The sequence below is a fragment of the Micropterus dolomieu genome, linkage group LG23 (assembly GCF_021292245.1).
Source record: "Micropterus dolomieu isolate WLL.071019.BEF.003 ecotype Adirondacks linkage group LG23, ASM2129224v1, whole genome shotgun sequence".
NCBI classification, from domain to species: Eukaryota; Metazoa; Chordata; class Actinopteri; order Centrarchiformes; family Centrarchidae; genus Micropterus; species Micropterus dolomieu.
The window spans coordinates 25,063,643-25,090,192 of record NC_060172.1 but is presented as its reverse complement, the minus strand read 5'-3'; the positions used below and the strand labels follow the sequence as shown (position 1 = coordinate 25,090,192).

The 26,550-nt window shown below is 41.5% G+C and overlaps 2 protein-coding genes across 9 annotated transcripts; both read left to right on the top strand.

Annotated features, from left to right (window-relative positions):
- Positions 1-362: 362 nt before the first annotated feature.
- Positions 363-5,826, top strand: fam76b (family with sequence similarity 76 member B). The gene is made up of 10 exons (XM_046039178.1): positions 363-866; positions 1,702-1,766; positions 1,877-1,931; positions 2,060-2,215; positions 2,304-2,488; positions 2,671-2,721; positions 2,819-2,896; positions 3,029-3,164; positions 3,263-3,364; positions 4,694-5,826. Exons 1-10 carry the CDS (start codon positions 780-782, stop codon positions 4,781-4,783), a joined length of 1,005 nt encoding a protein of 334 aa, XP_045895134.1. The 5' UTR covers positions 363-779; the 3' UTR covers positions 4,784-5,826.
- Positions 5,827-7,226: 1,400 nt separating this feature from the next.
- Positions 7,227-25,327, top strand: taf1 (TAF1 RNA polymerase II, TATA box binding protein (TBP)-associated factor). Of its 8 annotated transcripts, none has more exons than XM_046039171.1 (42): positions 7,231-7,353; positions 7,514-7,572; positions 8,271-8,385; positions 8,526-8,649; positions 8,735-8,851; positions 9,182-9,304; positions 9,571-9,812; positions 9,929-10,144; positions 10,250-10,492; positions 10,573-10,807; positions 10,991-11,098; positions 11,210-11,377; positions 11,582-11,709; positions 12,320-12,427; positions 12,597-12,770; positions 12,865-13,038; positions 13,235-13,339; positions 13,445-13,645; positions 13,816-13,957; positions 14,114-14,170; positions 14,318-14,448; positions 14,540-14,620; positions 14,727-14,876; positions 14,969-15,088; positions 16,975-17,150; positions 17,235-17,467; positions 17,595-17,802; positions 17,904-18,075; positions 18,265-18,476; positions 18,709-18,817; positions 18,918-19,016; positions 19,127-19,304; positions 19,422-19,489; positions 19,577-19,699; positions 19,814-19,906; positions 20,026-20,110; positions 20,223-20,290; positions 20,747-20,863; positions 21,542-21,637; positions 21,960-22,176; positions 22,560-22,731; positions 24,534-25,327. In XM_046039171.1, exons 3-42 carry the CDS (start codon positions 8,272-8,274, stop codon positions 24,748-24,750), a joined length of 5,904 nt encoding a protein of 1,967 aa, XP_045895127.1. In that variant the 5' UTR covers positions 7,231-7,353; positions 7,514-7,572; position 8,271; the 3' UTR covers positions 24,751-25,327. The 8 variants fall into 8 exon arrangements, with proteins under 8 accessions (XP_045895133.1, XP_045895129.1, XP_045895126.1 ...); XM_046039172.1 differs by having other exon boundaries at positions 7,257-7,353; positions 7,517-7,572; XM_046039177.1 differs by lacking the exon at positions 14,114-14,170 and adding an exon at positions 21,218-21,325 and having other exon boundaries at positions 7,227-7,572; positions 17,904-18,069.
- The last annotated feature ends 1,223 nt before the right edge of the window (positions 25,328-26,550 follow it).

Sequence of the window (26,550 nt, the reverse complement as noted above, 5' to 3'; positions counted from 1 at the left end):
TGCGTGGCCACATGCTGTAGGATTTGAGAGATGGTTTGGCTCCTGACTTGTGACTACCTTGTGTCTTTCAGTGCTCCTGACAATCTAGGGCCCCCTGGACCTTACTGGCACTCCTGCAGCACGGCTGATAACATTAAATAGGGATGATTTCCATTTGAAAACCTCTAACGCAACATGACATTAATGACTTAATAATTAGACCTCCAACCCAGTTAACAACTGTACATGTTAATGTCATGAGATTACAAGATGTGTGTGGAGCTGTGTTCGATGAATCCAGACATGTGATTGGCTCTGCGTATTTCAAAATGTGAATCCCGCGGACGGATGTTATGTCGCGATAGGTTTTCTTTCTTCTTCTCGAGTCGTCGGCTACTTCCGGTTACATGACGACGACGGCGTTGATACAAAAAGAGAGGAGGAAAACAGGAAAATACCTTTCCTTGGCGAGAACAGTGGAAACTTAATATAAATAGCCAGATCTATATAAACGGGTTGCTTATGTCGCGGCACAACTAACGATCGATCTCGACTTAGTCTGGTTGGATATCGTGTGAAGCAGTGAGCGATCACAGATATTTGGAGTTTATTGTTCTTCGCCTGCTCCCTCCAGCTAAGCTATTTCTGTGTTGCCCTACCTAGCCGAGCCAGCTAACGTTAGCTAACGCTGGATGCCAACACAGTGTCTTTAGTTCTCAATTACCGAGCGGCCAGAAAGGAAGCAGCGCCGCTAATCCGCTCAGTTTGCAGCTGGACTGACCTCTTCTCACTCGGCGACGATGGCAACGTCGGCTCTGTACGCCTGTACGAAGTGTAACCAGCGGTACCCCTTCGAGGAGCTGTCGCAGGGCCAGCAGCTGTGCAAGGTATCTGAGTGTGTGTGTGTGTGTGTGTGTGTGTGTGTGTGTGATCGAGGATGATCGCAAACAAGCCACAAAACACCGCCGGGCTTAAAGAGCGTGGAAGTGTTGTTGCGGACCCGGTGTGATGGTGTTATTACGGCAAGCAGCAAGTTACCACACGGGTTATGTAACAAGCTTTTATCTTCCCAACCTAGAAACGCTCTGTAACTGTAACCTCGTTCAGATCAAGCCTTTACGACCACTCTGTTTATTAAAGAGTAATAACACATTGACCTGCTTAATATTAATATTATAAAACAATTATGCATGTTTTAAATAGCCGTTAATGTACAGACTTGCCAACTTGTTGCTCTTGTAGAGCTTCAGATGTAGAATTGCTGTGTATAGCTGAGCAGACATTTGTTCTGTAATTGAAGAGTTTTAATGGAGGAGGGAAATACTGATCCTCTAACAAGCCCTCTGTTCCCACCTTTGTTTACAGAAAACACAGGGTTATCACTCTGCAAACATCCTTTCAGCACTTTAGAGAAGTTTACCCCTGAATATACAGAAAAATTTTCTTTGCACAGGATGGATAAAGTGCAAGGTCAACTGATGAACAACGTAATGTTATTCCAGCTATATATTAGAGAATGCCAGCTAAAGTCTCCGTTGGTTCTGGTTAATAGTTTCCCACACTCCCCAGCTGTGATAATTTGTAGCCAAGAGGTCATACAGCAAACATCAGGTTGTGTTGATATACAAAACAACTTATGAGGCAGTCTTGTCAATTTATTTGTCAGCCTTTGCCAACACATGCCCATGAGAATGCTGTCATTTCTTTGTTTTGTCACCACAGGAGTGTCGCATCGCACATCCCATAGTGAAGTGCACATACTGCAGATCTGAGTTTCAACAGGAAAGGTGAGATATGTGCACCTTGTGGGGAATTTCTTTTACTTATGCTAACACAGTGAATTGCACATGTTACTGCCATTTGTTATGGATGTAAAACCCTTGTTTGTTCTTCACAGTAAAACCAATACAATCTGCAAGAAATGTGCTCAGAACGTCAAACAGTTTGGAACAGTGAGTAACAAGTTTTTTTTTTTTTCACTTTTAGTTCAAGTTGCACTTGGTGTCGCATCATGTGTAAATACACTTCTAACACTTCTAACATTGTGTTGTGGGTTTTTGTCTTGTGTCTGTCTTCACAGCCCAAACCCTGCCAGTACTGTAACATCATTGCAGCTTTTATCGGAACAAAGTGCCAGCGTTGTACTAACTCAGAGAAGAAATATGGACCTCCACAGACCTGTGAGCAGTGCAAACAGCAATGCGCCTTCGACCGCAAGGAGGAGGGCAGGAGAAAGGTATAAACCATACACACATGCAGTCTAATTTGACAGTGAAGGCGTAACAGAGAGTCTTATGAACTGCTGTCCCCTGCCTGTCTTACAGGTGGATGGGAAACTGCTGTGCTGGCTCTGTACTCTGTCCTACCGACGTGTCCTGCAGAAGACCAAGGAACAGAGGAAGGGCTTTGGCTCCTCCAACTCCTCATCCCTGAACGAGAAAGACCACCACTCCAGACCTCACCATCATCACCACCACCACCAACACAGACACAGCAGCTCTCATCACAAGTAGGTCATCTGTTGTGTTGCTTCTCCCTCTTGCAGTCCCCACGCCACTGTTAGACTGTTGATTTTTTTTTTTTTTTTACACAGACTAGTGAAAAGATTTGTGTCTGTTTTTATGCTATAATATGGTAATAAAAAGTAGAAAAATGGATCCGGCCAGTCACAGCTGACTTCTCTTTGTGCAGACTGAGTGGGAGTTTGAGTCCTGAGCAGGAGCAGGGACTGTGGAAGCAGAGGTAAAACTTTTCCTGCTCATTTGAAATCTTTACACCAGAAAACAAAGTATTGAATGAGTTTTTAAGCCCAAATTGTACATTTTGATTTTCTTTGCAGCCATAAATCGTCTTCAATCCAGAAGGAGACTCCAAAGAAGAAACCAAAACTGGAGATGAAGCCATCCAACGGGGACAGGTATGATGAGTGTTGTAGTTGTTTGGAAAAGCATCGAGTGTGTTACTAACTTTTTCACATTTACATACATTTACCTTCCACGTGTTAACCCATCTTAGTACTGGCCTCATGCTCGTTCCTGTCTCCCATCAGTAGTTCAATCACCCAGTCGATGGATTCTGGAGGAACAGACAACTTCATTCTCATCAGCCAGCTGAAAGAGGAAGTGATGTCCCTGAAGAGACTTCTGCAGCAAAGGGATCAAACCATCCTGGAAAAGGACCGAAAAGTAGGTTATCAGCCTCACCAGAGCTACTGAGTCAAAGCTGCATCACTGTCGTGTGCTTGTATTTGTTTCACGTATTGACAATTTTATTCCCCCCTTAGCTCACAGAGCTCAAAGCCGACTTTCAGTACCAGGAGTCAAATATGAGAGTGAAGATGAACCAAATGGAGAAGTCACACAAAGAGTCTATGGAGCAGCAGCAGGTAGGAAACTACATACGCACACATGACGTGTCACAAAGAAATCCTCACGTATGCACCAAATTCACCACTTGATAGTTTCAGCACCTCATTTGGTCTCCATTTAAAAATTTGCTCTGGAATATTTTGTAATAAGGTTTTTGTGGTCTGTAATAAGGCTTGGCGATATGGCCCAAAAAAAAAAAAAATATATATATATATATATATATCATATAATATCGATATGATATTATTACCGCAATAAACTTTGAAAGGTGGGTTTTTGCTCCTTGGTGAAAGTTGAAACCACATGGCTAATTCTGGTTTTAAACTTTTCTTTATGGTCAGAACAAACCAAACAACAAATCTGAGGTGGAACATTCAAGACGATTATGATATCAAAAAAAATTCAACAAATGTACATGAGTACAATTAAGTAAAATCTTTTTTTCAGTCCCTTTTCCTCAACAAAATAAATTATTGTGTTACTGCCCAGCCCTAGTTTATAATATATTCTATAACAAACCATATGTAAAAATATTTCCTTGATCATTTCGACCACTGAAAAATATCCTCCAGCTAACTAGCAGTGTTAGGAAAAATTCTCAGTATCTTGTTAGCTCAAAAACATACACATAGTATTCACTGTGTCCGTATCAATGGCACGTTGGTGTGTTGATTAATATATTTTGGCGTCCAAGTATTATGAACCTGATGACAGGTTCGAAGGAGGTGTGGTAATACAATCATTACTAAATCATGTCTTTTTGTCCTGCCCCATTTATGACATTCACTCATGCCACTTCAAATACAAGCCTCCTTTATCTCCCAATAAAAATAACTCATGCAAAGCTATTCTCATCTAAATTTCCATTCCTGAGATTACTGTTTCAACTCTAACTTTCATTTGTACTTAAAAAATATGTGCCAGTGTGAGACATGGATGATTTACTTGTTGCACACGTTTGTAGTCTGTCATTATGGATGCAATTTCCTGTCAAACTCTGTGGTGTTGATTTATGGTTGTCATTTTGTGTGATGTGCTCCCTGTGTTTGATGCACCAAAGGTGTTTTTTCATCAGTACAGCCTCAGCAGCTGAAGATAGCCCATGTTGGGCAAAACCCCTTAGCTTGCAGTGTCTGATGAATGACCAGTATTGTAAGTGATAAAAGTAAATGCTTTGAAAGTGTAATGTCCCAAAGCTAGCCAGTGTGTTTGCCACCTTTTTAAATGACAATCAAGGTTTCGGGTAAATTTCAGTGTAAATGTGCATTGTGATTCCAATAAGGTGTTACAATGTTCAAATCTCTGTATATCCCATTTCTAACACAGTTGATCATTTGTTTCCACAGGCCAAGAACAGGGAGTTGATGAAACAAGTGGCTGCCCTCTCTAAAGGAAAAAAGTTTGACCGGACAGGAAGTTCACTGCTGCTGCCCTAACAATAGGCCGGCCAGCGGGTAACAACACAGAGCGGCTTCATTTTTGTAACACTGTGAAAGTCTCCCTCATGTGTTTCCTCATTGCCGTCAACATCGATTACTTCTTAATTGGTAAAGCCAGCGGCCATGTTGTACATGGAAGTCAATTGACAAATCAAAGAAACCTTTCTCTAAATGTCAACATATTTTAGATATTTTACGGCGACTTATCCACTGGATCATAGGATGTGACTCTGGATAGAGTGGACGATGGAGCCCTCATTTTTAACACTGCCGGGCCAAAACAAAAAGCATGGTGTGCATATGTGGATAGCATTCTGTCGACTCAGTGTATCCACCTCATTTTTATGTATGTCATGCAATTTATTTATTCAACTGTATTTCTTAGATTTTTTATTTCCTCACAACATACTAAGAGGATATCCCACATTTTGGGGTTTCTTCAATAGTAATTAGTTATATTTTTCTAAATTGATGCGATTGTGGAAGACATGTTCTCCTAAATGGAGACCTGCGCAACTTTACAATGTATGCAAACGTGGGATGGGTGACCACTGAGCTGCTGCTCAACAGTAGACTCTCAGTAACAATTCATAAATCAACCAATGAACACTTTGAAAGGCTGTCTGATGGAGAGACACCTCTTGGCTCTTTCTCACTGTGTGACAGCTGTAGTGCTTTGCTGTTTCTCTTTAGTGGAACGATTGTAATACTGCATGATTTTACTGCCCGACACCGTTTGGCATTGTGGTCAGACTTCTTTTTTCCCCCTCCCCTTTTAATTAGTTTTTTAAGAATCACTTGTAAATGTATTACTGGGGTCGGCCAATGTATTTAAACTATTGCTTGTATCTGTTTAGTGAGTACAGTATGTGTATGGTAAGGCCAGTTGAAATTAACATGTCTGTAGAAAATGCTTTTTAAAGGAACACACCTATCACCTTGCATTATTGGGCTGGTTTCATACTGTGGCGTCCAGGATCACTTTTGTACTTTTTTCCAAACCAAGTGTTTTAAAACTATTAAAACTGGCTAAACTGTTACTGTTTGTTTTTATTGAGCATATAGCTGTTAAACTTTTAAAACTTTTAGATGTTTGGGACCTTTATAATAACTATAAAGGTCCCAAACATCATCGATTTAATTGTGTAACATTTAGTAGAAAGAACATGATGCTTCCATTGAAAACATTTTCACCACTAAAAGAGTACCACTATTTACTGATAAAAGACAGATTTTGGGATTCTTACTGAAGTCCGTTGACCAAGGCAAACTGTGGATTGGATAGGATCAAGCATGTACTGAGACGTACCTGTGCATGGCTTGTAAAGACCTGGTAAATGTATCACCTTTCAGACATGCTGTACTGCACTGTTACTTTCAATTAATATAGTACCTCTAAAGGAGCACATTCTTCAGTATAAAGAGGTTAGTTAAAGAAGTAGGATTACATGTTTGAGATTTGCAATATACACAAAAGAAACAAACCATTATGTTTAAACGGTGGTGCTGACAGCTTTGATTGATTGAATGTCTTTTTTGATTGTAAATATAAAAGTGGCGCCTCCAGCAACAGATGCCCCAGCTATAGATGTCATCCATAGGCCTAGTGAACGAAAGATTTTGCCGACTGCAGTACGCTCACTCAATACTGAACCAATTTAAATGTTGTCATGTTGTCCAATTAGTCACAAAAAAAATAGGAAAATAAGGTCCAGGTAAAAAAAAAATACTCAAGTTACCTTTTAACTAGAAGCAAAATTATAGCTTAGCTCATTCTGTTAATTACTCAAATTGCCCTATGTTTAATTCCTAGCAAACACTGTCTATCTATCTGCTAAGCCTATAGATGACATTTTAATCCTCATTGTCCATAGGAAACTACATTGCTGGGGTTCATATGGGCCATGTAGGGGTTTCCAGTAGATGGAGAGAAAAGCTTTCAGTGTTCATCTCCACACAGGAGTGCCCTCAGAAACCACAAATGTCCATTTAGGATAAATAAAGCAAAACAATAATCTGTAATTAATTGGGAAGTGATTAGTTGGCCCTGACACACAGAAATTGGGTGAGAAAAGGTCCAGCATAAGACCCATAATGTGTCTAGTCATATAAACAACGTATGTAATAATTCATTAGACATTGAACATAAAGTGTTTACTAGCTATAAAGCATAATATGTATTACCAAGGAAGAAAGGACATCATCAAGGGAAGCAGAGTAAATAAAAGTTATATCAAATGTAGCACAAGATAATATTCCCTTAGAAACGCTTGTTATGCATACTTACATACTGCCAAATAATCCTGTCTTGATATTGAAGAGTCCGCTTCTGCAAACGGTACAGTTTACCACGTTACACAGGGGTGCCTGAACGCCTCACCCTCTCCATCCGGGTCACTGGATTGTACGAGAAGGGGATGTAGGTACCCCTAGCTAACTAGTTTAGCTAACGGTGTTGCCTGCTGAAGTGCCCACACACAAATAAAAACAAAAGTGTTTGCCGAACCAGGGGTGTAAAGATCGCGTTAAAAAAAATTTGTGATTTCTGTTTTGACCTCACAAAACAGGTGCAGGCACGCGGAGGAAAGATTTATATAGATTAACGTTACTTACTACAACTTATTTTGTCTAGCTAACATTAGCTAACTTAACATTGGCTACTTTGCCAAGCTAAACTGTTCGCTTTCATGTAAAGTTAATTGACTTGTACTTACTATTGGCATTCAGCAGATACTGCAAGCTGGCTTAAACACAAGCGGACACTATCTACATTTAGGTCCCGAAAGGTAAGCGTGAGTTGCATCTATGATATTTTTTCATCATGTAGCTTGCGAGCTAGCTAATAGCGAACCAAACAAACATTAGCGACCGCTGTATTTTGCACCACCGATAACATCAGGTTTGTTTGTTACTAAGCTTCAGGTCGAAATAGACAGTTAGCAGTTTGTTGCCCCAGCACATTTTTATAGGAGGAAAATGACAAGAGAATGAATAACGCAATAGAAACGCCGACAGACCGCAACGTTAGTTAACGCGTAAATGGCAGCTAGGCTAACGTTACTAATGTACGTGTCCAGTGTCCTGATGCAGATATAAACCATCTGTAGTGCAGAAACGGACAATTAAAGTGTCAACGGAAAGAAATACATTTGCAATCCAGCAACATATTTGGGTAAAGCTAAGTGTCAAAGTGATATTTTAATGGCTCAGTTGTTTGATCGTCGAGTCAGTGGTGCAGGACACCTGAATGGAAATCACCAGCTTTAAAACAAGAGCTCTCGCAGATATTTAAACCTTTATTTAGCCAATGGAGTTGACAGCAGTAATAATAACTTTAAGATGTAGTCCTTGATGAAATTCAGCATGAATGCGTCACTCATGGAGGATGATTTAAACATCAGAGTAATGTCTCTCAACAATGTCATAAGTCACTCAGGATAAGAAGATGAGCCAAATCCCTAAACTTTAAATGTTATCCATTTAGGATGTCGGACTCTGACAGTGATGAAGACCAAGATCGTCCTTTCTCTCTAACTGGCTTCCTTTTTGGAAACATCAATGAAGATGGACAGCTAGAGGATGACAGTGTTCTGGACAATGTGGGTGTTTAGTATCATCATGATAAACACTTAAATAAAAAATATTGAATTCATGGTAGAAATTATACAATATAAAAGGTACTATTATTTATGAATAACTGTATTTTTTATTGCTTATCTGCCATTTCTTCTCACCACAGGAGTCCAAAAAGCATTTGGCTGGTTTGGGTAATCTGGGTCTAGGCTCACTCATTACAGAGATCACTGCAAATTCAGAAGATGATCAAGATGAAAACAGAGACTCTGGAAATGTGGATGCTGAAGGTTAGGCTAAATATAAAAAGGAACTTGGCATTAATTTAGCCAGGATAAGGATGGAGTGACATTTTTAATATTTCTCCTGATCCAGGTTGGGTGAAAAGCACTGAAGATGCAGTTGATTATTCTGACATCAGTGAGGTTGCTGAGGATGAGACAAAGAAGTACCGTCAGGCCATGGGGTCTTTGCAGCCCAGCAGGAAAACAGGTGATCAACTTACAGCTCCTTAGAGTCAAATTTGTGTCATTACAAATACATACACATATATTAAAAATGTTTTGCATATGTTTTTTTTTTAAGGTGTATTAATCGGATCTCATCTTTAAAAAAAAAAAGATATTTCTGTATTGAAATTCCCCAAAATAGAAAAGTTATTTCATACAAGATTTTGCAGTTAAAATAACACCTTTGTACTTTTGTTTTTTTTCACTTTATATTATCATTTGTTTTATTACCATGATTGTCATTCGTCCCTGCCAAGGATTCTAAAATGTTTTAGGACTTTCATTTTGTTAACAATTTCTTCTAATTCCTTAGATGATGAGGATGATTATGATGCCGACTGTGAGGATATTGATTCTAAGCTCATGCCTCCTCCGCCCCCACCAAGTCTTCCTACGTCTGCTAAGAAAGAGGAACCCTCCTCCCAGAGCCCAAATGGTAAGACCATGTTTACTCATAATTACTCCCTATATATGTGGCCTGATGTTAACCTCTGTGGCTGCACCTCTGGAGTGAACTTCATCAGGGTGGATGTTATGGTCCCAGGTTTAGATTGCCTCTGAAGAACAGATACTACACTTGATCATATAGTTAACTCAATAGAAATTCAGGGTTAGGTTCAGGTATTTTAGATCATAAATGTCAGAAGATGAAGTCTTATTGTCTCTCCTTATGCTGTGATCTGACACTGTCTCTCCTCACAGTTGGGGAAGATGGTGACGGCATCATCCTGCCCTCCATCATCGCACCATCCTCTACGGCTGATAAGGTTGACTTCAGCAGTTCCTCAGACTCTGAGTCAGAAACTGACCGTCCCTGTCAGGGCTTGGGGGCTGGGGGCCCCCCAGATAGTCTCAACCTCCCTCTTGCTGGCATCATGCAGAAGGATGCTGCCAAAGCTCTGCCAGGTGTCACAGAGCTTTTTCCAGAGTTTAGGCCTGGAAAGGTAAAGCGTGGCGTTGACAGCCACTGTACTGAGCTGAAATTCATCACAATATTTTCTCATCATCATTTTAAAATGAAGGAGTGCGCAAACACCCTCTATCTCGGATGTTTTACCAGGTGCTTAGGTTCTTACGCCTGTTTGGTCCTGGAAAGAATATGCCATCAGTTTGGAGGAGTGCCCGCAGGAAGAAGAAGCGGAAGCACCGAGACCCTCTACCTGGAACACCTCCACCAGAAGGAGAGCCCATAGAGCAGAGCCAGGAGAAGAAGTCTGGATGGATTTACGAGTACGCACTCGCTCCACCCCCAGAGCAGTGTCTCTCTGATGATGAGGTAAACCATACCAGCGTTACTGGCTATTGTAGGCTCTCATAATGTAAACTAGTAGTAGTCCAGCAATTGTGTCCAGCACTTGACATGCTTTTTTGTGCCACCCAGATAACCATGATGGCTCCAGTAGAATCTAAGTTCTCACAAACTTGTGGTGATGGGGACAAGGAGGCAGAGTCTCGACCTAAAGTAGCAGAATGGAGATATGGTCCAGCCCAGCTCTGGTACGACATGCTAGGCGTCTCTGAGGACGGAAGCAACTTTAACTACGGGTTCAAGCTAAAAGAAGAGCAGTCCAGTGAGCCTCAGAAGCAGCACACGCCTAAAGAAAGAACAGAGACTGTACATGAGGTATGCAGACATGGACACCTGTAGCCGTAACACGAAAATGATGCTGATTGCGTTACTGATATTATGTAATGTATTTCTAGTTTCTGAAGCGGGACGATAATGACGATGATGATGATGATGAAGATGAAGATAAGGACAGACAAGCCCTCGAGAATGAGCTCTTCCTGATGGTCACTCAGCTGCAATGGGAGGACGATATTATCTGGAATGGGGAGGAAGTAAAACACAAGGGCACCAAGACTCAGCGAGCCAGTCTGGCGGGATGGCTGCCTTCTAGCATGACCCGCAATGCCAATGCTTATAACGCACAGCAGGGTAAGACGCCTGGAAAAATTTAAAGTAAATAGGTCTTTTTTTGGTAATTCAAACAGCATACTCTACCCAGGTGGTGTTTACAAAACTTGAAGAACGTTGAAGCAGCGGTACTTGATGGTGGAGCAGCAGGCTTTAATATGTAATGTGTGTAAAAGCCATATAATAATCACTTTAATCTTACAGGTCTGACAAGAAGTAATTCCCTGTTGGTGCCACCTACGCCTCCACCCATGCCCAAAGCTTCTTCAATCTCTGGCTCTAAGCGGGAAAAAAACAACCATGACAATCAGAGTAAGTTTAATATTTTGGTCACAATACAATAGATGCACCAGAGCTTTTTATCTCAGACTAACGTTTCATTTTCTGTATTGTCTTTATTTATTTATTCTTGTCCCTCCGCAGCCTTTCACGAAGAAGACTCTCCCTGGTTCTCCATTTTCCCCATTGACAACGAGGAGTTGGTGTATGGACGCTGGGAAGATAACATTATCTGGGATGACCAGGAGATGGATCACATGCTCATGCCACCTGTTCTCACACTGGATCCCAATGATGAAAATATCATCCTAGGTATATTCGAGAATCCCATCTTGTTGGGCTACAAATTTACCTCTGTTTTTCGTTTTCATTGGGATGTGATGGAAGTTTGTGAACTTTCTTAGAATAATCACAATAACAATAAGATGCTGTGTTTATATTCATACATACTTAATTCTACCCAAATGTTTTTATTTTTAGTCTGCTTATTTTTTGACAAACAGTTGTCTCTTATAGAAATGCCTAATGAAAAGGAGGAGATGACATCCCACTCCCCATCAAAAGAGAATAAGAAGGAAACGGCAATCAAAAAGAGCCGCATCCTGCTGGGGAAGACTGGGGTGATAAAAGATGAGCCACAGCAGGTATGCTGCCTCATCAGGGTAGGCGAAGGCATATGTTTGATTATGAGGTAGGGCTGCTTGATTATGGCAAAAATCCTAATCACGATTATTTTGGTCAATATTGAGATCACGATTATTTAACACGATTTCTCGTTGATTTAGGAAACACCGTGCATTTCTTGAACTTTTAAAATCGAATGCTTAACATTTTCAAAAATTTTTAGATGCATTATACCAAAAATCTCAAATAGTCAATGAAATAAGAAATAGAAATCCAACCCCGCTATAACCCACCGCTATAAAGGAAAAGGATGCACCAGATTTATAACACAAGACAAAACAAGAGCGTCATTTGAGAAACAGAATGCAGCACAACAATCAATTTATCTCGATTATCTTCTTTTCATAATTGTTGGAAGTCATAATTGAAAATAAAACGTGATTAATTGCACACCCTATAAAGAGGAAGCGCAGATATGGTGAAATGAAATTGACAGAATAATTACACCTGAGGCTGCCAGAATCCTGTTTAATCACTATTATGTTTGAGTAGTAACTTGGTTCATTTCAAACATAGAAGAGGTTGGAATGACATAACTTTCAGTGAGAAATGGGGTTTCTGTCAACTCAGAACATGTCCCAGCCTGAAGTGAAGGACCCCTGGAACCTCTCCAATGATGAGTTCTACTATCCCAAACAGCAGGGCCTGAGGGGGACCTTCGGTGGCAACATCATTCAGGTAAGCAGCGGTCCACAAAAATAAAGCTGACAGGACATGATCAAAATGACGGTGCTAAAAATTATAATTTATACTGTAAATACTGACACAGAGACATAAACCTGTGAAATGTAAAATGAAGCGTAGAATGTCATATAACTTAGTTGAGTAAATGTTGTCTCTTTAACAGCACTCCATCCCAGCACTGGAGCTGAGGCAGCCCTTCTTCCCTACTCACATGGGGCCTATGAAGCTGCGCCAGTTTCATCGACCGACGCTGAAGAAGTACTCATTTGGAGCTTTGGCTCAGCCAGGTCCTCATCCCGTCCAGCCACTGCTCAAACACATTAAGAAGAAAGCCAAGGTGGAGCCCAGCTCAAAACAAGCACAGACAACCTTATGACATTGTGCCACATTAGTGGTGTACTGAGTGGATGTGTTAAAATTTTTTCGTATAGATGAGAGAGCAGGAGCGGCAGGCATCAGGCGGAGGAGACATGTTCTTCATGCGAACCCCACAGGACTTGACAGGCAAAGATGGAGACCTGATCCTGGCAGAGTACAGTGAAGAATACCCCCCTCTCATCATGCAAGTCGGCATGGCCACTAAGATCAAAAACTACTACAAAAGGGTGAGTCTAATACTCCAGTCTAAACTGAAGAAATTCTGGTTGTTACATTTATTTCTATTAGCAGAATTGTTATGTATTTCATTCTGGTGTAAATTTTAGATTATCAAATTAAACTTAATGACACTTGCAGATGCCATATTTTCCAGTTGGATAGAGATGTTAACATACATTATGGCATTATTACTGTATTCTTCAGAAACCTGGAAAGGATCCTGGAGCACCCGACTGTAAATATGGAGAGACTGTGTACTGCCACACATCCCCTTTCCTGGGTTCTCTGCATCCCGGACAGCTGCTCCAGGTCAGCACTGCCACAGTCAAAGATTCGGTTTTCTGATTCAGGTAAATATGTGAAGCATCACTGGTCTGTTATCGTGGAAAACTGTCTATTCTCTTTTTCTTTTAGGCATTTGAAAACAACCTTTTCCGTGCTCCGATCTACGTGCACAAGATGCCAGAGACTGATTTCTTAGTTCTACGAACGCGACACGGCTACTACATTAGAGAACTTGTGGACATTATTGTAGTCGGTCAGGAGTGCCCCTTGTATGAGGTTCCAGGGCCCAACTCCAAAAGAGCCAATACTCACATCCGAGACTTCCTACAGGTATGTTCACCTTTTTCACCATGAGTCATGTGAGAAATGCAATTTCAATGCTCTGTGTGCCTTGTACATAGTAGAATTGACAATAAAGTTGACTTTATTCACCTGATCTCTCCCTGAAACTCGAGCTGTTGTTGTTGCAAATGCTCAGCTGTCACATCTTTATTCTGTAGGTGTTTATTTACCGCTTGTTCTGGAAAAGCAAGGATCGGCCCCGGAGAATTCGCATGGAGGATATAAAGAAAGCTTTTCCCTCACACTCAGAAAGCAGCATCAGGAAACGACTAAAACTCTGTGCTGACTTCAAACGTACAGGTACACCACGCTCATTCACTAACTCCCCGTCCATCCACCATTCATTGATAATTAACATCATTTGTTGGACTAACCTAACCCAGATGTGTTACATCAGGACAGTGTTGAGGTTACAAAGAGATACTGCGTCGTCATATGTGTGCCTTGAATTGACAGACAGGAATCTGAGCAGGGACAGAGCTTTTTACACCTACTATGGATTTTACACTAGAGGTAAGATGTAGTCTAAGGACAGTGTAAGGACACACAGGGTACAAATGTTTAGTATTTTCATCAGCATGGTTTTCTACAATGCTGTTTCAAAAATAAGGTTGCAGGTAAGAAAAAAAAATGTCTAACAGCACCTTATCCTCATGCCAGGGATGGACTCTAACTGGTGGGTGCTAAAGCCTGACTTCAGATTGCCTACAGAGGAGGAGATCAGGGCCATGGTGTCTCCAGAGCAGTGTTGTGCTTACTATAGCATGCTGGTGGCAGAGCAGAGACTCAAGGTAACATTATCTGCCTTGAAATCGCTTCAGATGGTTAACACAAGTGAGTACTGTTACACAGACTTACTACAAAGTATTTCACCCCTTTTAGGATGCTGGATATGGTGAGAAATCCTTCTTTGCTCCAGACGAGGAGAATGAAGAGGACTTTCAAATGAAGATTGATGATGAGGTGTTGATGAAGTGCTTCCTCTTAATTAAGTTAAGAGCTCCAGTGTTTTTGCTACCAAAAAGCATTTTAGATTTACACCATGCTGATCCTGTCTCACACATCCTAGGTGCGGACAGCTCCTTGGAACACAACAAGAGCCTTCATTTCTGCCATGAAGGGGAAATGTTTGTTGGAGGTTACAGGTGTGGCTGATCCAACAGGCTGTGGAGAGGGTTTCTCCTACGTCAAAGTTCCCAACAAGCCCACTCAACAGAAGGTCTGACCCTCAAAAGCAAAAGTCTGCCACCCCATGTTCTGCCTTGCATAAGGAATAGAGAGTGAAAGCTTTGTTCCTGTGCGGGTTTTCAGGATGACAAAGAGCCACAACCTGCTAAGAAGACAGTGACAGGGACAGACGCTGACCTGAGGAGACTCTCGCTGAAGAATGCGAAGCAGCTGCTGCGCAAGTTTGGTGTTCCAGAGGAAGAGGTAAGACCATGGTGATATTAGGGGTGGGGGAAACAATCGATACTTAGATGCATTATGTTGCGAACGTGGACGATTCTGAATCGATTCACAAATGTGAATTGATAACGTAATGTTGACAGAACAAAAAACTGCTGAAACAGTGAAGGCGGTTAGCGCTTGCAAACATTTCCATTGGCTGCGATGGACTGGCGACCTTTCCAGGGTGTACCCTGCCTTTCACCTGATGTAAGCTGGATTTGGCTAAACATTTCCTTTGGGCTGCAGCCTCCAGTATGGAAGCTGGATCAGGATGGAACAGGATGTTTTTTGGCTACTAGTTCAAGTTTGTTTATTGTCATCAGTGTTTCCGACACATAGATTTTACTTGGGCGGCCAGGTATATTAACGGTCGCCCAGGTATATTTGGTGACCCATTTAGCATTTTCTATTACGTTACAAGACGCAAACATAATGGATATTTTACAAGCATGGACCAGGGAAAGCAACAGTGACACCAGTGCAGATGTCATTTGGTACCACGTTGGTTTCTTTTTGGTAGCCGACACCAGAAACAAGCCTCTTCCACATGTGGCGCACCTGCTTCTATAAAAACAAGTCGGGTGGAAAAGTAGAGGTCTGTCTTTTCAGTGACTTTATAAAACATACTGGAGAGATGGAGGAAGTCAGCAGAGCAGACACATACAGAGAGAGGTAGACGGAGAGAGACAGAAAGAGGCTGCATAAGCTGGTCTGTTTGCAGCTTAGTGAAATAAGCTGGAGAATGCCGCACAGGTAGATTGTCATTCTGTGGGAAACACTGGTCATTCATCCACACACCATACACAAATGAACGAAATGCCATTCCTCACAGTCCATGGTGCAAAAAACAAGATCACAATAATCAACATTACAAGACAAGACACAATACAACACAACACAGTAGGTACACTAGTCCAGACAAAAAATAGAACTTTTTCTGTAAGGCGGAGCCTTATAGCAGCATCAGATGTTAGTAATATTGCTATGTAACGTTAGGTACATTTATAGGAATTAGTCAGACAGTGAGGGGGAAAAAAACACATCCTGTATTGAAAATAAAAGATGCAATAATCGCTTTATAATCACATTGTAGCCCTCGTAATTGAATTGTGAGGTTCCTAGAGATTCCAAACCCTAGGTGACATGCAAGCACATGAAATTCATGTAGGAAATGTCTTTTTGGCTATGTTCAGACTGCAGGCCTTAATGCTCAATTCCGATTTTCTCCCAGATTCGTTTTTTTAGTTTGACAGTTCACATTATTGCTTAAATGTGTTCCATATCAGACTCCAGTGTGAACTGTCCACAGCCTGAAAGTGACCCGCCTGCGCAAAAGAATAACACGACGTCACACGCAGCTCGCTGTCGTACAGAAGTTAACAAGGAGCTGTACAACGCAACTGCCACATCTCTCTCTCTCTCTCTCTCTCACTCACACTCACACTCACACTCACTCTCACACACACACACACACACACACAGCTGTAAGAAAGGGAATTTGTGAGCAGATGACAGCAAGGTAGAGAAGAAACGGCTCTGTCTACAGCAGGACAGCTGCTCTGGAGTGATGTCAAAGTCACATCAATTCTGGCCTCAGTGTCCAGACTAAAGTCGCATTTAAAAAGATCCGATCCGCAACGGATTTGAACCACATATGAAAGTGGCCCAAATGCGAACAGGAAAAGATCAGATTCCATGTGACTTGACCTGTTCACACTGAGTCACATATGGGCAGATAAATCGGATTTGGGTCTCTTTCGCCTGCAGTATGAACGTAGCCTTATTCATTCTGTTTTTGGAGATTTGTAAATGGTGACACCTTGTCTTTCAGTCTTGCTACAGGGATTTTGTGTTTCTATGTGTGTTAGATCAAGAAGCTCTCGCGCTGGGAGGTGATTGACGTGGTGAGAACCATGTCCACAGAGCAGGCACGTTCAGGCGAGGGACCCATGAGCAAGTTTGCGAGAGGCTCTCGTTTCTCAGTTGCTGAACATCAGGAGCGTTACAAGGAAGAGTGCCAAAGGATCTTTGACCTACAGAACAAGTGAGGCTCTTATTTAGAGTTACATATCTTATTCAAGATTCTTTCCGAGCACACGTGAGCACTTATCATTCACCCCCACTACAGAGTGTTAGAGTCGACAGAGGTGCTCTCCACGGACACAGACAGCAGCTCAGCAGAGGACAGTGACTTTGAGGAGATGGGGAAGAACATCGAGAACATGCTGCAGAACAAGAAGACCAGCTCCCAGCTTTCCCGTGAGAGGGAGGAGCAGGAGAGGAAAGAGCTGCAGAGAATGCTGATGGGCGAGGAGAGCGATCGTGACAACAAGGGACGCAAGGAGCGGCGCAAAGGCCTGTGTGAGTGTGTGTTTCAGAGTGTCAGAGATCTTAATGACGCCATGATGACATATCTGCATTAGCTATGTAAGATTGAAAATTATTTGTGAATCTAACTGTAAGCTTAACTTTCCCCTTCACTCTATAGCCAGCTCCTTATCGACCAGCTCCCACAAGGACGATGACACGTCCTCTGTCACCAGCCTAAACTCCTCAGCCACAGGACGGCGACTCAAGATCTATCGCACCTTCAAGGATGAGGATGGAAAGGAATATGTCCGCTGTGAGACAGTTCGCAAGGCTGCAGTCATCGACGCCTACACCAGGATCAGACAAACCAAGGATGAAGAATTCATGTGAGTCTCTCACTAATCAAACTGTCTCATCTTACAGTGAGAGTTATGAGGTGGTAATAATATTATTATTGTTATTATACTGTGTATCTTTGTGGCTGCAGACGAAAGTTTGCCGTTTTCGATGAGCAGCACCGAGAAGAGATGAGGAAGGAGCGCCGGCGTATTCAGGAGCAGCTAAGGAGGCTGAAGAGAAACCAAGAGAAAGACAAGATCAAGGGACCTCCAGAGAAGAAGGCCAAGAAGGTCAAAGAGAGACCAGACCTCAAGGTAAAAGTAAGCTTGGCCGATTCAATACTATATTCCTCTCCTTTACTTTTTCCTCACCAGCTCTTTGGTACCCAGCTAAATACAAACCAAACCATTATGTCTATTTGTAGTATTGTTCTTTCACTATTCTTATACTATCACATAGCACAGGCAGATTATGTTTCGTGTTCCTTAATGTTTGCCTTTTTTCGCCAGCTAAAGTGCGGTGCATGTGGAGCCATCGGACACATGAGGACAAACAAGTTCTGCCCGCTGTACTACCAGACCAACGCTCCACCTTCTAACCCAGTGGCCATGACAGAGGAGCAGGAGGAGGAGCTGGAAAAGACCGTCATCCACAATGACAACGAGGAACTGATCAAAGTGGAGGGTACCAAGATTGTGCTGGGCAAACAGCTCATTGAGAGGTAGTAGATTGTTCTCGTTCCTTCTCCGTTAAAAGGAGTTTAGCAGTGATACTCATATCTGCACTCGTGGGAATTTTTGCATGTGCTGCCAAATTCTGCCATTCATAAATGAGCGCAGTATTTTCTAAACGTGGGTCTGCGGACAGAAAGAGTCACTCAGATACAGTTTTAATAGAAGGACGGTCTGTGGCTTCTACCCCCTGCAGTTTCTAACAAATGTCTGTTTCTACAGTGCTGATGAGGTGCGCAGAAAGTCTTTAGTGCTCAAGTTCCCTAAGCAACAGCTCCCACCAAAGAAGAAGAGACGTGTGGGCAGCGCTGTGCACTGTGACTACCTCAATGTAAGCCGTGTTTTACAGCTTGTTCTAACACATTTAGAACTGAGAATTTCTTTAGCTGATCTTTTTGCACTGTATTTGTTTTCTTTTTTAACATTCACAGAAGCCACACAAGGCCATCCACCGCAGACGCACTGACCCCATGGTGACTTTGTCTTCTGTGCTAGAGAGCATCATCAATGACATGCGGGATCACCCCAACGTAAGACCAGTCAGACACACACTCGTCCACCCCGACATTTAATTGTTCCTGTTTCACCTCTTTTACTGCTCTACTGTCTCATCTTTACTACCTGCGCATTCTCCATGTAGACGTATCCATTCCACACACCAGTCAATGCCAAGGTTGTGAAGGACTACTATAAGATCATCACACGGCCCATGGACCTGCAGACGCTGCGGGAGAATGTACGCAAGCGAATGTATCCCTCAAGGGAGGAGTTCCGTGAAGCAGTTGAAGTTATCGTCAAAAACAGTGCCACCTACAATGGTAAAGCTATAAGAACATGTTTATCTCTTGAAAACAGACTTTCTCTGGTTTCAATTAAACTTTCAAATGAATCCCACATCAGTGTTTTAAGACTGGTCTCTTTTTTTCTTCCACCAGGGGCAAAACATCCAATAACACAGGTAGCACAATCCATGCTGGACCTATGCGATGCTAAACTGAAAGAGGTGAGTGTGAATGCTTTGTCCTTTTGCACACCATCCTGCCCTTTTGTCAAATTTCCAAAATTAACCATTAAACCTGCGTGTGTGCAGAAGGAGGACAGGCTGGTCAGGCTGGAGAAAGCCATCAATCCGTTGCTGGATGATGATGATCAGGTGGCCTTCTCCTTCATCCTGGACAACATTGTTACCCAGAAAATGATGGTGGTTCCCGATGTGCGTCATCTTACCATTTACTTAACTTTAATCAGTTTGAGAGCACTTATCAGTTCGCCTGGTGAATAAGTTAATGATCTGCCTCTCATTCCTTAATTCTCCCCTTCACTATAGTCATGGCCGTTTCACCATCCTGTCAACAAAAAGTTTGTGCCTGATTATTATAAAGTGATCATAAACCCCATGGATCTGGAGAGCATCCGTAAGGTGAGAGTCATGCAGGGTGTCAACCTTGAAACATATATACTCATCTGACATTCTTAACATCAGCAATACAAAGAACTTTAACAGAAAATATCCCTCTTTGAATTTTTGTATTTCAACAGAACATCTCCAAACACAAATACCAAAACCGTGATGCGTTCCTCTCAGATGTCAGTCTCATCCACGCCAACAGTATCACGTACAATGGTAAATGCGTTAACATCACTGTTATCTTGACCTCTAAGGTTGGTCCCTCACCAAGTTTTATAGAGTTTAAAGATGTATGAAGCACTTTTCAAACTTTGTGTGTCTTTCACAGGGCAAGATAGTCCATACACCAAGACAGCCCTGGACATTATCAATGTGTGCAAGCAAACCTTGGCAGAGGTATGTTGAGCCTTTTGACTTTTTTATTTGCCCTTTGAATGACAGAGAGAAGGGTCATGTTAACAACCATGTGTTTATGCAGTAAGTTACATCGAGCTAAGGTTACCATATTATCAGAACTGCTGTAAAGGAATGCTTGGAACAATGTAAACATTGTCTTTATCTAAAGAATGAATAGCAGTGCTGGCATACTTTAGACCTATGAAACATGGAGGGTTGTACTTTTTTATCTTTTATTAAATTGCTGCATAATTCACCAAAATGCTTAGATTTGATTTAGACTATGACAACATGTATTTTGACACAGCTTCAGGAGAAAGTTAATCTCTTCAATGTCAAATCTGGATAATTATTATATATCTGGATATTATTATAGCCAAATTTATATCAATAGTATTTTCATGAGCAGGAAAAACATTAATTTGTGTTGTAATTGTAACCTGTATGTGCCTCCAGTATGATGAACACTTGACCCAGTTGGAGAAGGACATCTCTACTGCTAAAGAGGCAGCTCTGGATGCAGCGGACTTGGAGTGTCTGGACCCAATGACGCCAGGGCCATACACACCGCAGGTAGGAGAGCAGCCAGGGCTCAGTTTTCATTTGCTAGCTGGCAGATGATGGTTTCCTGGGTATCTTGCTACACTGACAATAGACTTTGGGCCTCCAGCTGTTTATAACGTGCCACACCAAGTTGTCTAAACATTTCTACGTGCAGTAGTCTCCTTGCCACACCTGTAGTGCTCCCAGCCCTTGTATTTCTTCACACGTTCTCTGCACTAACTCTCCTTTCCAGACTTTCACGTTTCATCTTTACAATCTAGTTTCTTCACTTTCTCCTTTCTCCCACCCTGTTTTTCTCCTTCACTCCTGCCGTCTTGTCCCGTCTCTCCATTTGTGTGTGCCGCTCTGTGTGGTGCTGGCCAGCCTGCTGATCTGTTTGACAGCGGGGCTTCAGGGAGTCTTCCCAGAGAGACCAGCAGCCTTTTCTCTGAGGGACCTCTAGTGGTTGCTCCAGAGAAGAGAGGGGGGCAGGTATGGAGAGAAACAGAAATAAGGCTTGCAACCACATGCCACCTCTCCTCGAACTATCCTCAGAGAAGCCAGCTTGATTACAGGCTTCTGTTAAAGTTATTTCTCACACTAGAACATTACAGATAACATTCAGTGTAAAAATGAGAGTAGTTATTTTGCTTCTTGCTCCGTCTTTCGGCAAGAGTGTTCTCAGACTTTTATCACGTTGCCCCTCAGGGTCGCCACAGTAGAAGACCCGGAGAGGAAGAGTCAGATGTGGACATTGAAGGCTTTGAGGAGGAAGATGATGGCAAACCCAAGACCCCTGCTCCTGTAAGAAAGACAGACTTATCGAAAGGTTATATACATAGCAGTCTAGCTGGATTCCCTTAAAATGTATTAATTTAATTCTTACACAGTTGTATGCGATACAATTGTACGATTTCGTTCCAATCGATTTCGTTCCTTCCTAAAGGTTTATTTGTCATACAGAAAGTGGCCAAACCCCTCATTTAGTATTTAATTAAAATACTTTTTCTTTATTATTCGTTATTCTTGATTTGAAATCTTATTTACTTACATACTTGCTTGCTTTTCCGCTTGCTTAAGTCTTACTCATTTATTTATGAAAAATTCTTCTGTCCTGTCTATGTAGGCAGAGGACGCAGACGGAGATCTAGAGGACGAAGATGATGACGAGGAGATGCTGCTGCCACCTCGCAGACGGTTGCACAACCCGGAGGAAGAGGAGGAGGAAGAAGAGGACGGAAGGTCTCACCGACCAGCCCAAGCCAGTGTGCTGTACCAGGACCTGCTCATGTCTGACGGAGAGGATGATGCCAGCGAAGAGGAGGGCGACAACCCTTTCTCCTGTAAGTCCACCTGCAGGGCTGGGGCGGCAGCAGAATATAGTCACGGCTATACTAAAGAATAAAGCAATAAAAACAGGGGGTAAAAATTAGCATAATGTTTCACATCAACACTAAAACATGTTAAGAAGAATGCATGACTGTAGAATATTCGAGGGCGTCATGTGCTGCATATAGTCATGGTATAAGTGAAAACACCATAAAATATATTATGATGTTTTGTCTGTGTAATATAGATAATTGACAATAATGGATATACTGTAAAAACAATATGGATATAAGTTGACTGTAAGGCAACATTAATCATTAACCTGTCCTCGGTGAACGTCCTGTGCAATCTTTTGTATTGTGTGTGTGTGTCCTGATCCATTGTTTGTCCCCTCCAGCCATACAGCTGTCGGAGAGTGGAAGCGACTCTGACAGAGAGATAGATGTGCGACCAGCACCTCCACGGAGAGCTCAAGAGACGGCGCGCATGGGCATGGAGCAGGAGGAGAGCATGATGTCATATGAAGGGGACATGCCTGATGAGCCTCACATGGAAGACAGCAATGTCAGGTACAACTGGCCCAGGAGCCAAAAACTCTCACTACTATATAACGGTTCTCAAGAGTGACGATGAGTTAAGTCTATGAAATGTGAAAAGTAGAGATGCACAAATCCGATCAGCCGATGACCGGAATTGGCTGGTTTTCAGTTTGATCAGCCATCAGGTCAAATCTCTACACATGCTGCACCATACGATTGTTTATGTCATGCGTACAGTGGTAACTACAGTAACCGATTATTGTACGCAAACACTAAAACATTGTCAGCATTGGAACGCTCACAATTTGTAATACCTGTAAGGCCAATAAAAGCTGTGTTTGCACACACAGACTTGGCTTGTGCAGGTCACTCAGGTATATTATCGGTGGTCACAGTAAGTAAGTTATGTTTGGCAACCCATTTTAGCACTTTGCAGAGAAACACAGAGAGAGACGTTACCAGGAATTACGTTATAAGACTTGAGCACACCTGTTGGTGCCAGTGTCATTCAGTATCACAGTGGTCTCAATTGTTGCGATAGGTGACATCATTAACAATAAGCTTCCGCCAAACAAGGCTCACCTGCTGTCGTGAAGACAAGTTGTATTTTTGGGGTGACTTTATAAAACATACTGCTGACAAAGAATGTGACCAGAGCAGACAGATACACGGAGAAGGAAACAGAGAAAGACGTGTGTGTGCGTGTGTCTCTGAAGGGAAAAGAAAGGTAAGCAGCTTAAACTAGAGTAAACACTAATTAAGCAAATTAAGTAGAATACCCCCATGTCTCCACCACAGTTAAACTGTCATTCTGCAGTTTATTTTCAGTTGGATTTTATTTGAACAAAAACCGCTCTATCCAGTAACCTAACCTGGATTAATTTTTTTTTTTTGAGATGTGCTTGAGTGAGAGAAGGGTCTGTAACTTGGTGCAGTTTTAGAGAAAATGTAAAAGTTATCTAATAGTCAGTGTTTTATTATTTACAGACAATTGGATGGACCCCAGGAATAATAGCCAATGCTTATGCTGGTGCTAATGGGGATTCTAATAAAGAAAGGGAGAAAGAATTTTCTGTTGAAGAAAAGTTACAAAAATGTTTGTGTATGCTGTCAGATATAGTTAACTAAAGATAAGAAAATCAACTTCAGCCAAAATCCGAATTGGCAGGTCAGACTTTATCAGAATCTCTTTATGTATCTTTATCAAAAAACTACTTTATTAAGTTTTGGGGGTTTTTTTCTTCAGGGAAAGATAGACCTCATTTTGTAACAAGAAGTCTCAGGTAATCTATTATTACACCTGAATCCCATTGCTTGTTCTGATGTGATCTTAAAGTTTGAATTCTTAAGATGTCGGTTGATTTACTGGTGGTATCAGAAAATACAGTTTAATACTACAGGAAATACTCGTGGAGCAGCTACTTTGTCAGAAATAGACCAGAAGAGCAACTGCGCAACCAAACGTTGTTTTAATAAAGCAGCGGCAGTAGGAAATGTTCAGTTTGGATAAGCAATAACTTAATACAGCTCTGATACACGGTGAGGTTGATATCTATGAGATGGAACAGAAATCAAAGGATTGAAATCTTTGTTTTCTATGAATCCCACATGTAGGTAGGTCATTTGAATCAAGCATGGGAATAGCGGACTCCGCCACTAACAATTAAAACAACTATATAGAAGTGATCCCAGAATCTATATATTTACTGAATGACAGAAGTTTAAAAAAGCCAACAAAATGCTAAATAATTTCAAAAACGCAGTTTGATTTCATGTAACTCTAAAGGATTACCACTATAAGATCTTGCTTTCCTATTTGACTTCTGTCTCAGTTACGGCAGCTATGAGGAGAGCCGAAGTCAGATGCAGCCCTCTAGCATGGGAAACGGAGAAGACTACGGCATCAGCGAGGAGGAGGAAGAAGATGAGGAAGATGAAGCACGGAGGAGAGGCCCAGCCGTGCTCTCCCAGGTCCAGCTTAGTGAAGACGAGGAGAGCGAAGAGTTCAGATCCATAGGAGGAGACAGCGACATGGACTCTGACAACTAGTTCAGTTGTCTTTTCTTCTTTTTTTTATACACAGGATTAAGAAAACATGGTTTATAATCCCAGTTTTTAACTGAGAAAATTAGATTTGTCAGGCAAACATTTTGTACATTGTTTGTATTTTGTAAATGATGGGTAATGTTAATAGCTTCCTTCTGTACCTGCAGTATTGGTCACAGCACATTGTAAATTTCAGTTTGCCTTTTATATGTTGAATGAATATTTTGCACCATGAAGTATCTTCACCTGGAAGGTGTGTGTTGAGTTGTTTTTGTACAGTTTGTTTCCACCCAGCCGGCTAATTAAAAAAATACAACATGCTGGAGCTCCTTCTGTAAACAAAAACCGTCAAATCATATATTACTAATAACAAATTGAGCGGCAGACCATGAACCATTTTCCTCTAGGTTGAAATTTACATTACATTCATTACAGGAGCACAGTCTGATTAGTATAATATATAGAAACTTAATTCTCCACTCATTAAAACTTCCTTGACCTCATTGGTTTATTGAAGTGGTTTTACTCAAAATGGCTCTTGTCATGGTGATCGTAAAATAAAAAGAGACTCCAAAAGTGACCAGCTCTGTTTATTTACATATAAAAGCATATTGTAACAGATGTTCTGGGTGCAGGTAAGATAGCGAACCACGAGGCTCATAGCATGTCAACAAAAGATTATTAGATAAAACATGTTGGGCTGTAGGATTTTATTGACTGGGGTCAGTGGTGTAACTATCATTACTATCATTAAAGGCTGCCTTTCATTTAGGTACCTACTCCTATGCTCTGGTATTGTGGATGCGGCCTCAGGCTTGACCTAATCATTTTAAACCAGAAAATCAAGACCTTCCCAAAATGTGTAATTTTGTCTGACCAACAGTCCAAAACATGAACATATTTACAATCATGGTTTTCACACCTTCCCATGCAAGGTGTGAATTGCCAGTGTGCAGCAAGTATTCCATTTTGTCTTTATACGCACTTGGCAAGCTTGACTTATATGTCTTGAGTGGATGAGAGGTAGCCTAATTGTCAAGCTACATTTGTCAATAATCAATGCACTATTGTTAGTCAAAACAGCAGCATTAAGTAAAAACTAAAATAAATAGTTGAATAAATTAAGTGTATAATAACGTGATTGCAGTCCTCTGACTTCATGTGTTCTATGTACCATCTAATATCTATGAAAACGTTGTTGTCTTACAATTTTAACATCAGCGTTGGTTTCCATGCTTGTTTGTTTACCGTTCTTCTTCTCTTATAAGACTCTTCTCTTGAGTGGCCATGCAAATAGAGAAGTATAGTAGATATTTCTTCTCTAGTGTTTCCTTAGTTATGACTAGTGATGTTTATGGAGAATGTCTTGGCTTCAGTCAGACCACCTCAGCTGCAGTCACTGGATGAATGCATAAACAATACTCAGTGTAACATGTTAAACCTTGTGAGCAGCAGGAGGTACTCCGGACGAAACCTGTACACCCAGCATACAGACTAATAAACGTATCTGTTCCAAAAAGTGTTCTGGACTGACAACATGTTAGTGTTTTTGTGAAATGAAATCTGACAGAAACAAACATTTGTGTTAGGTGTATTATTTGAACTAGCTAATCATGAATAGAAACTGACTTTTGATAGATTTGCCATGAATCAAAGGAGGGTAGGGCAGTGTAAACAGCACTGGTTTTCAGGCGCTGGGACATCTAGTGTTTCCCCTTAAATAATCACCTCAGTAGGTCATTTTTAATTAAGAAAAGAGTTTTGGAAACAACATGCTTATGGAGCCACCATCAAAGCAATGAA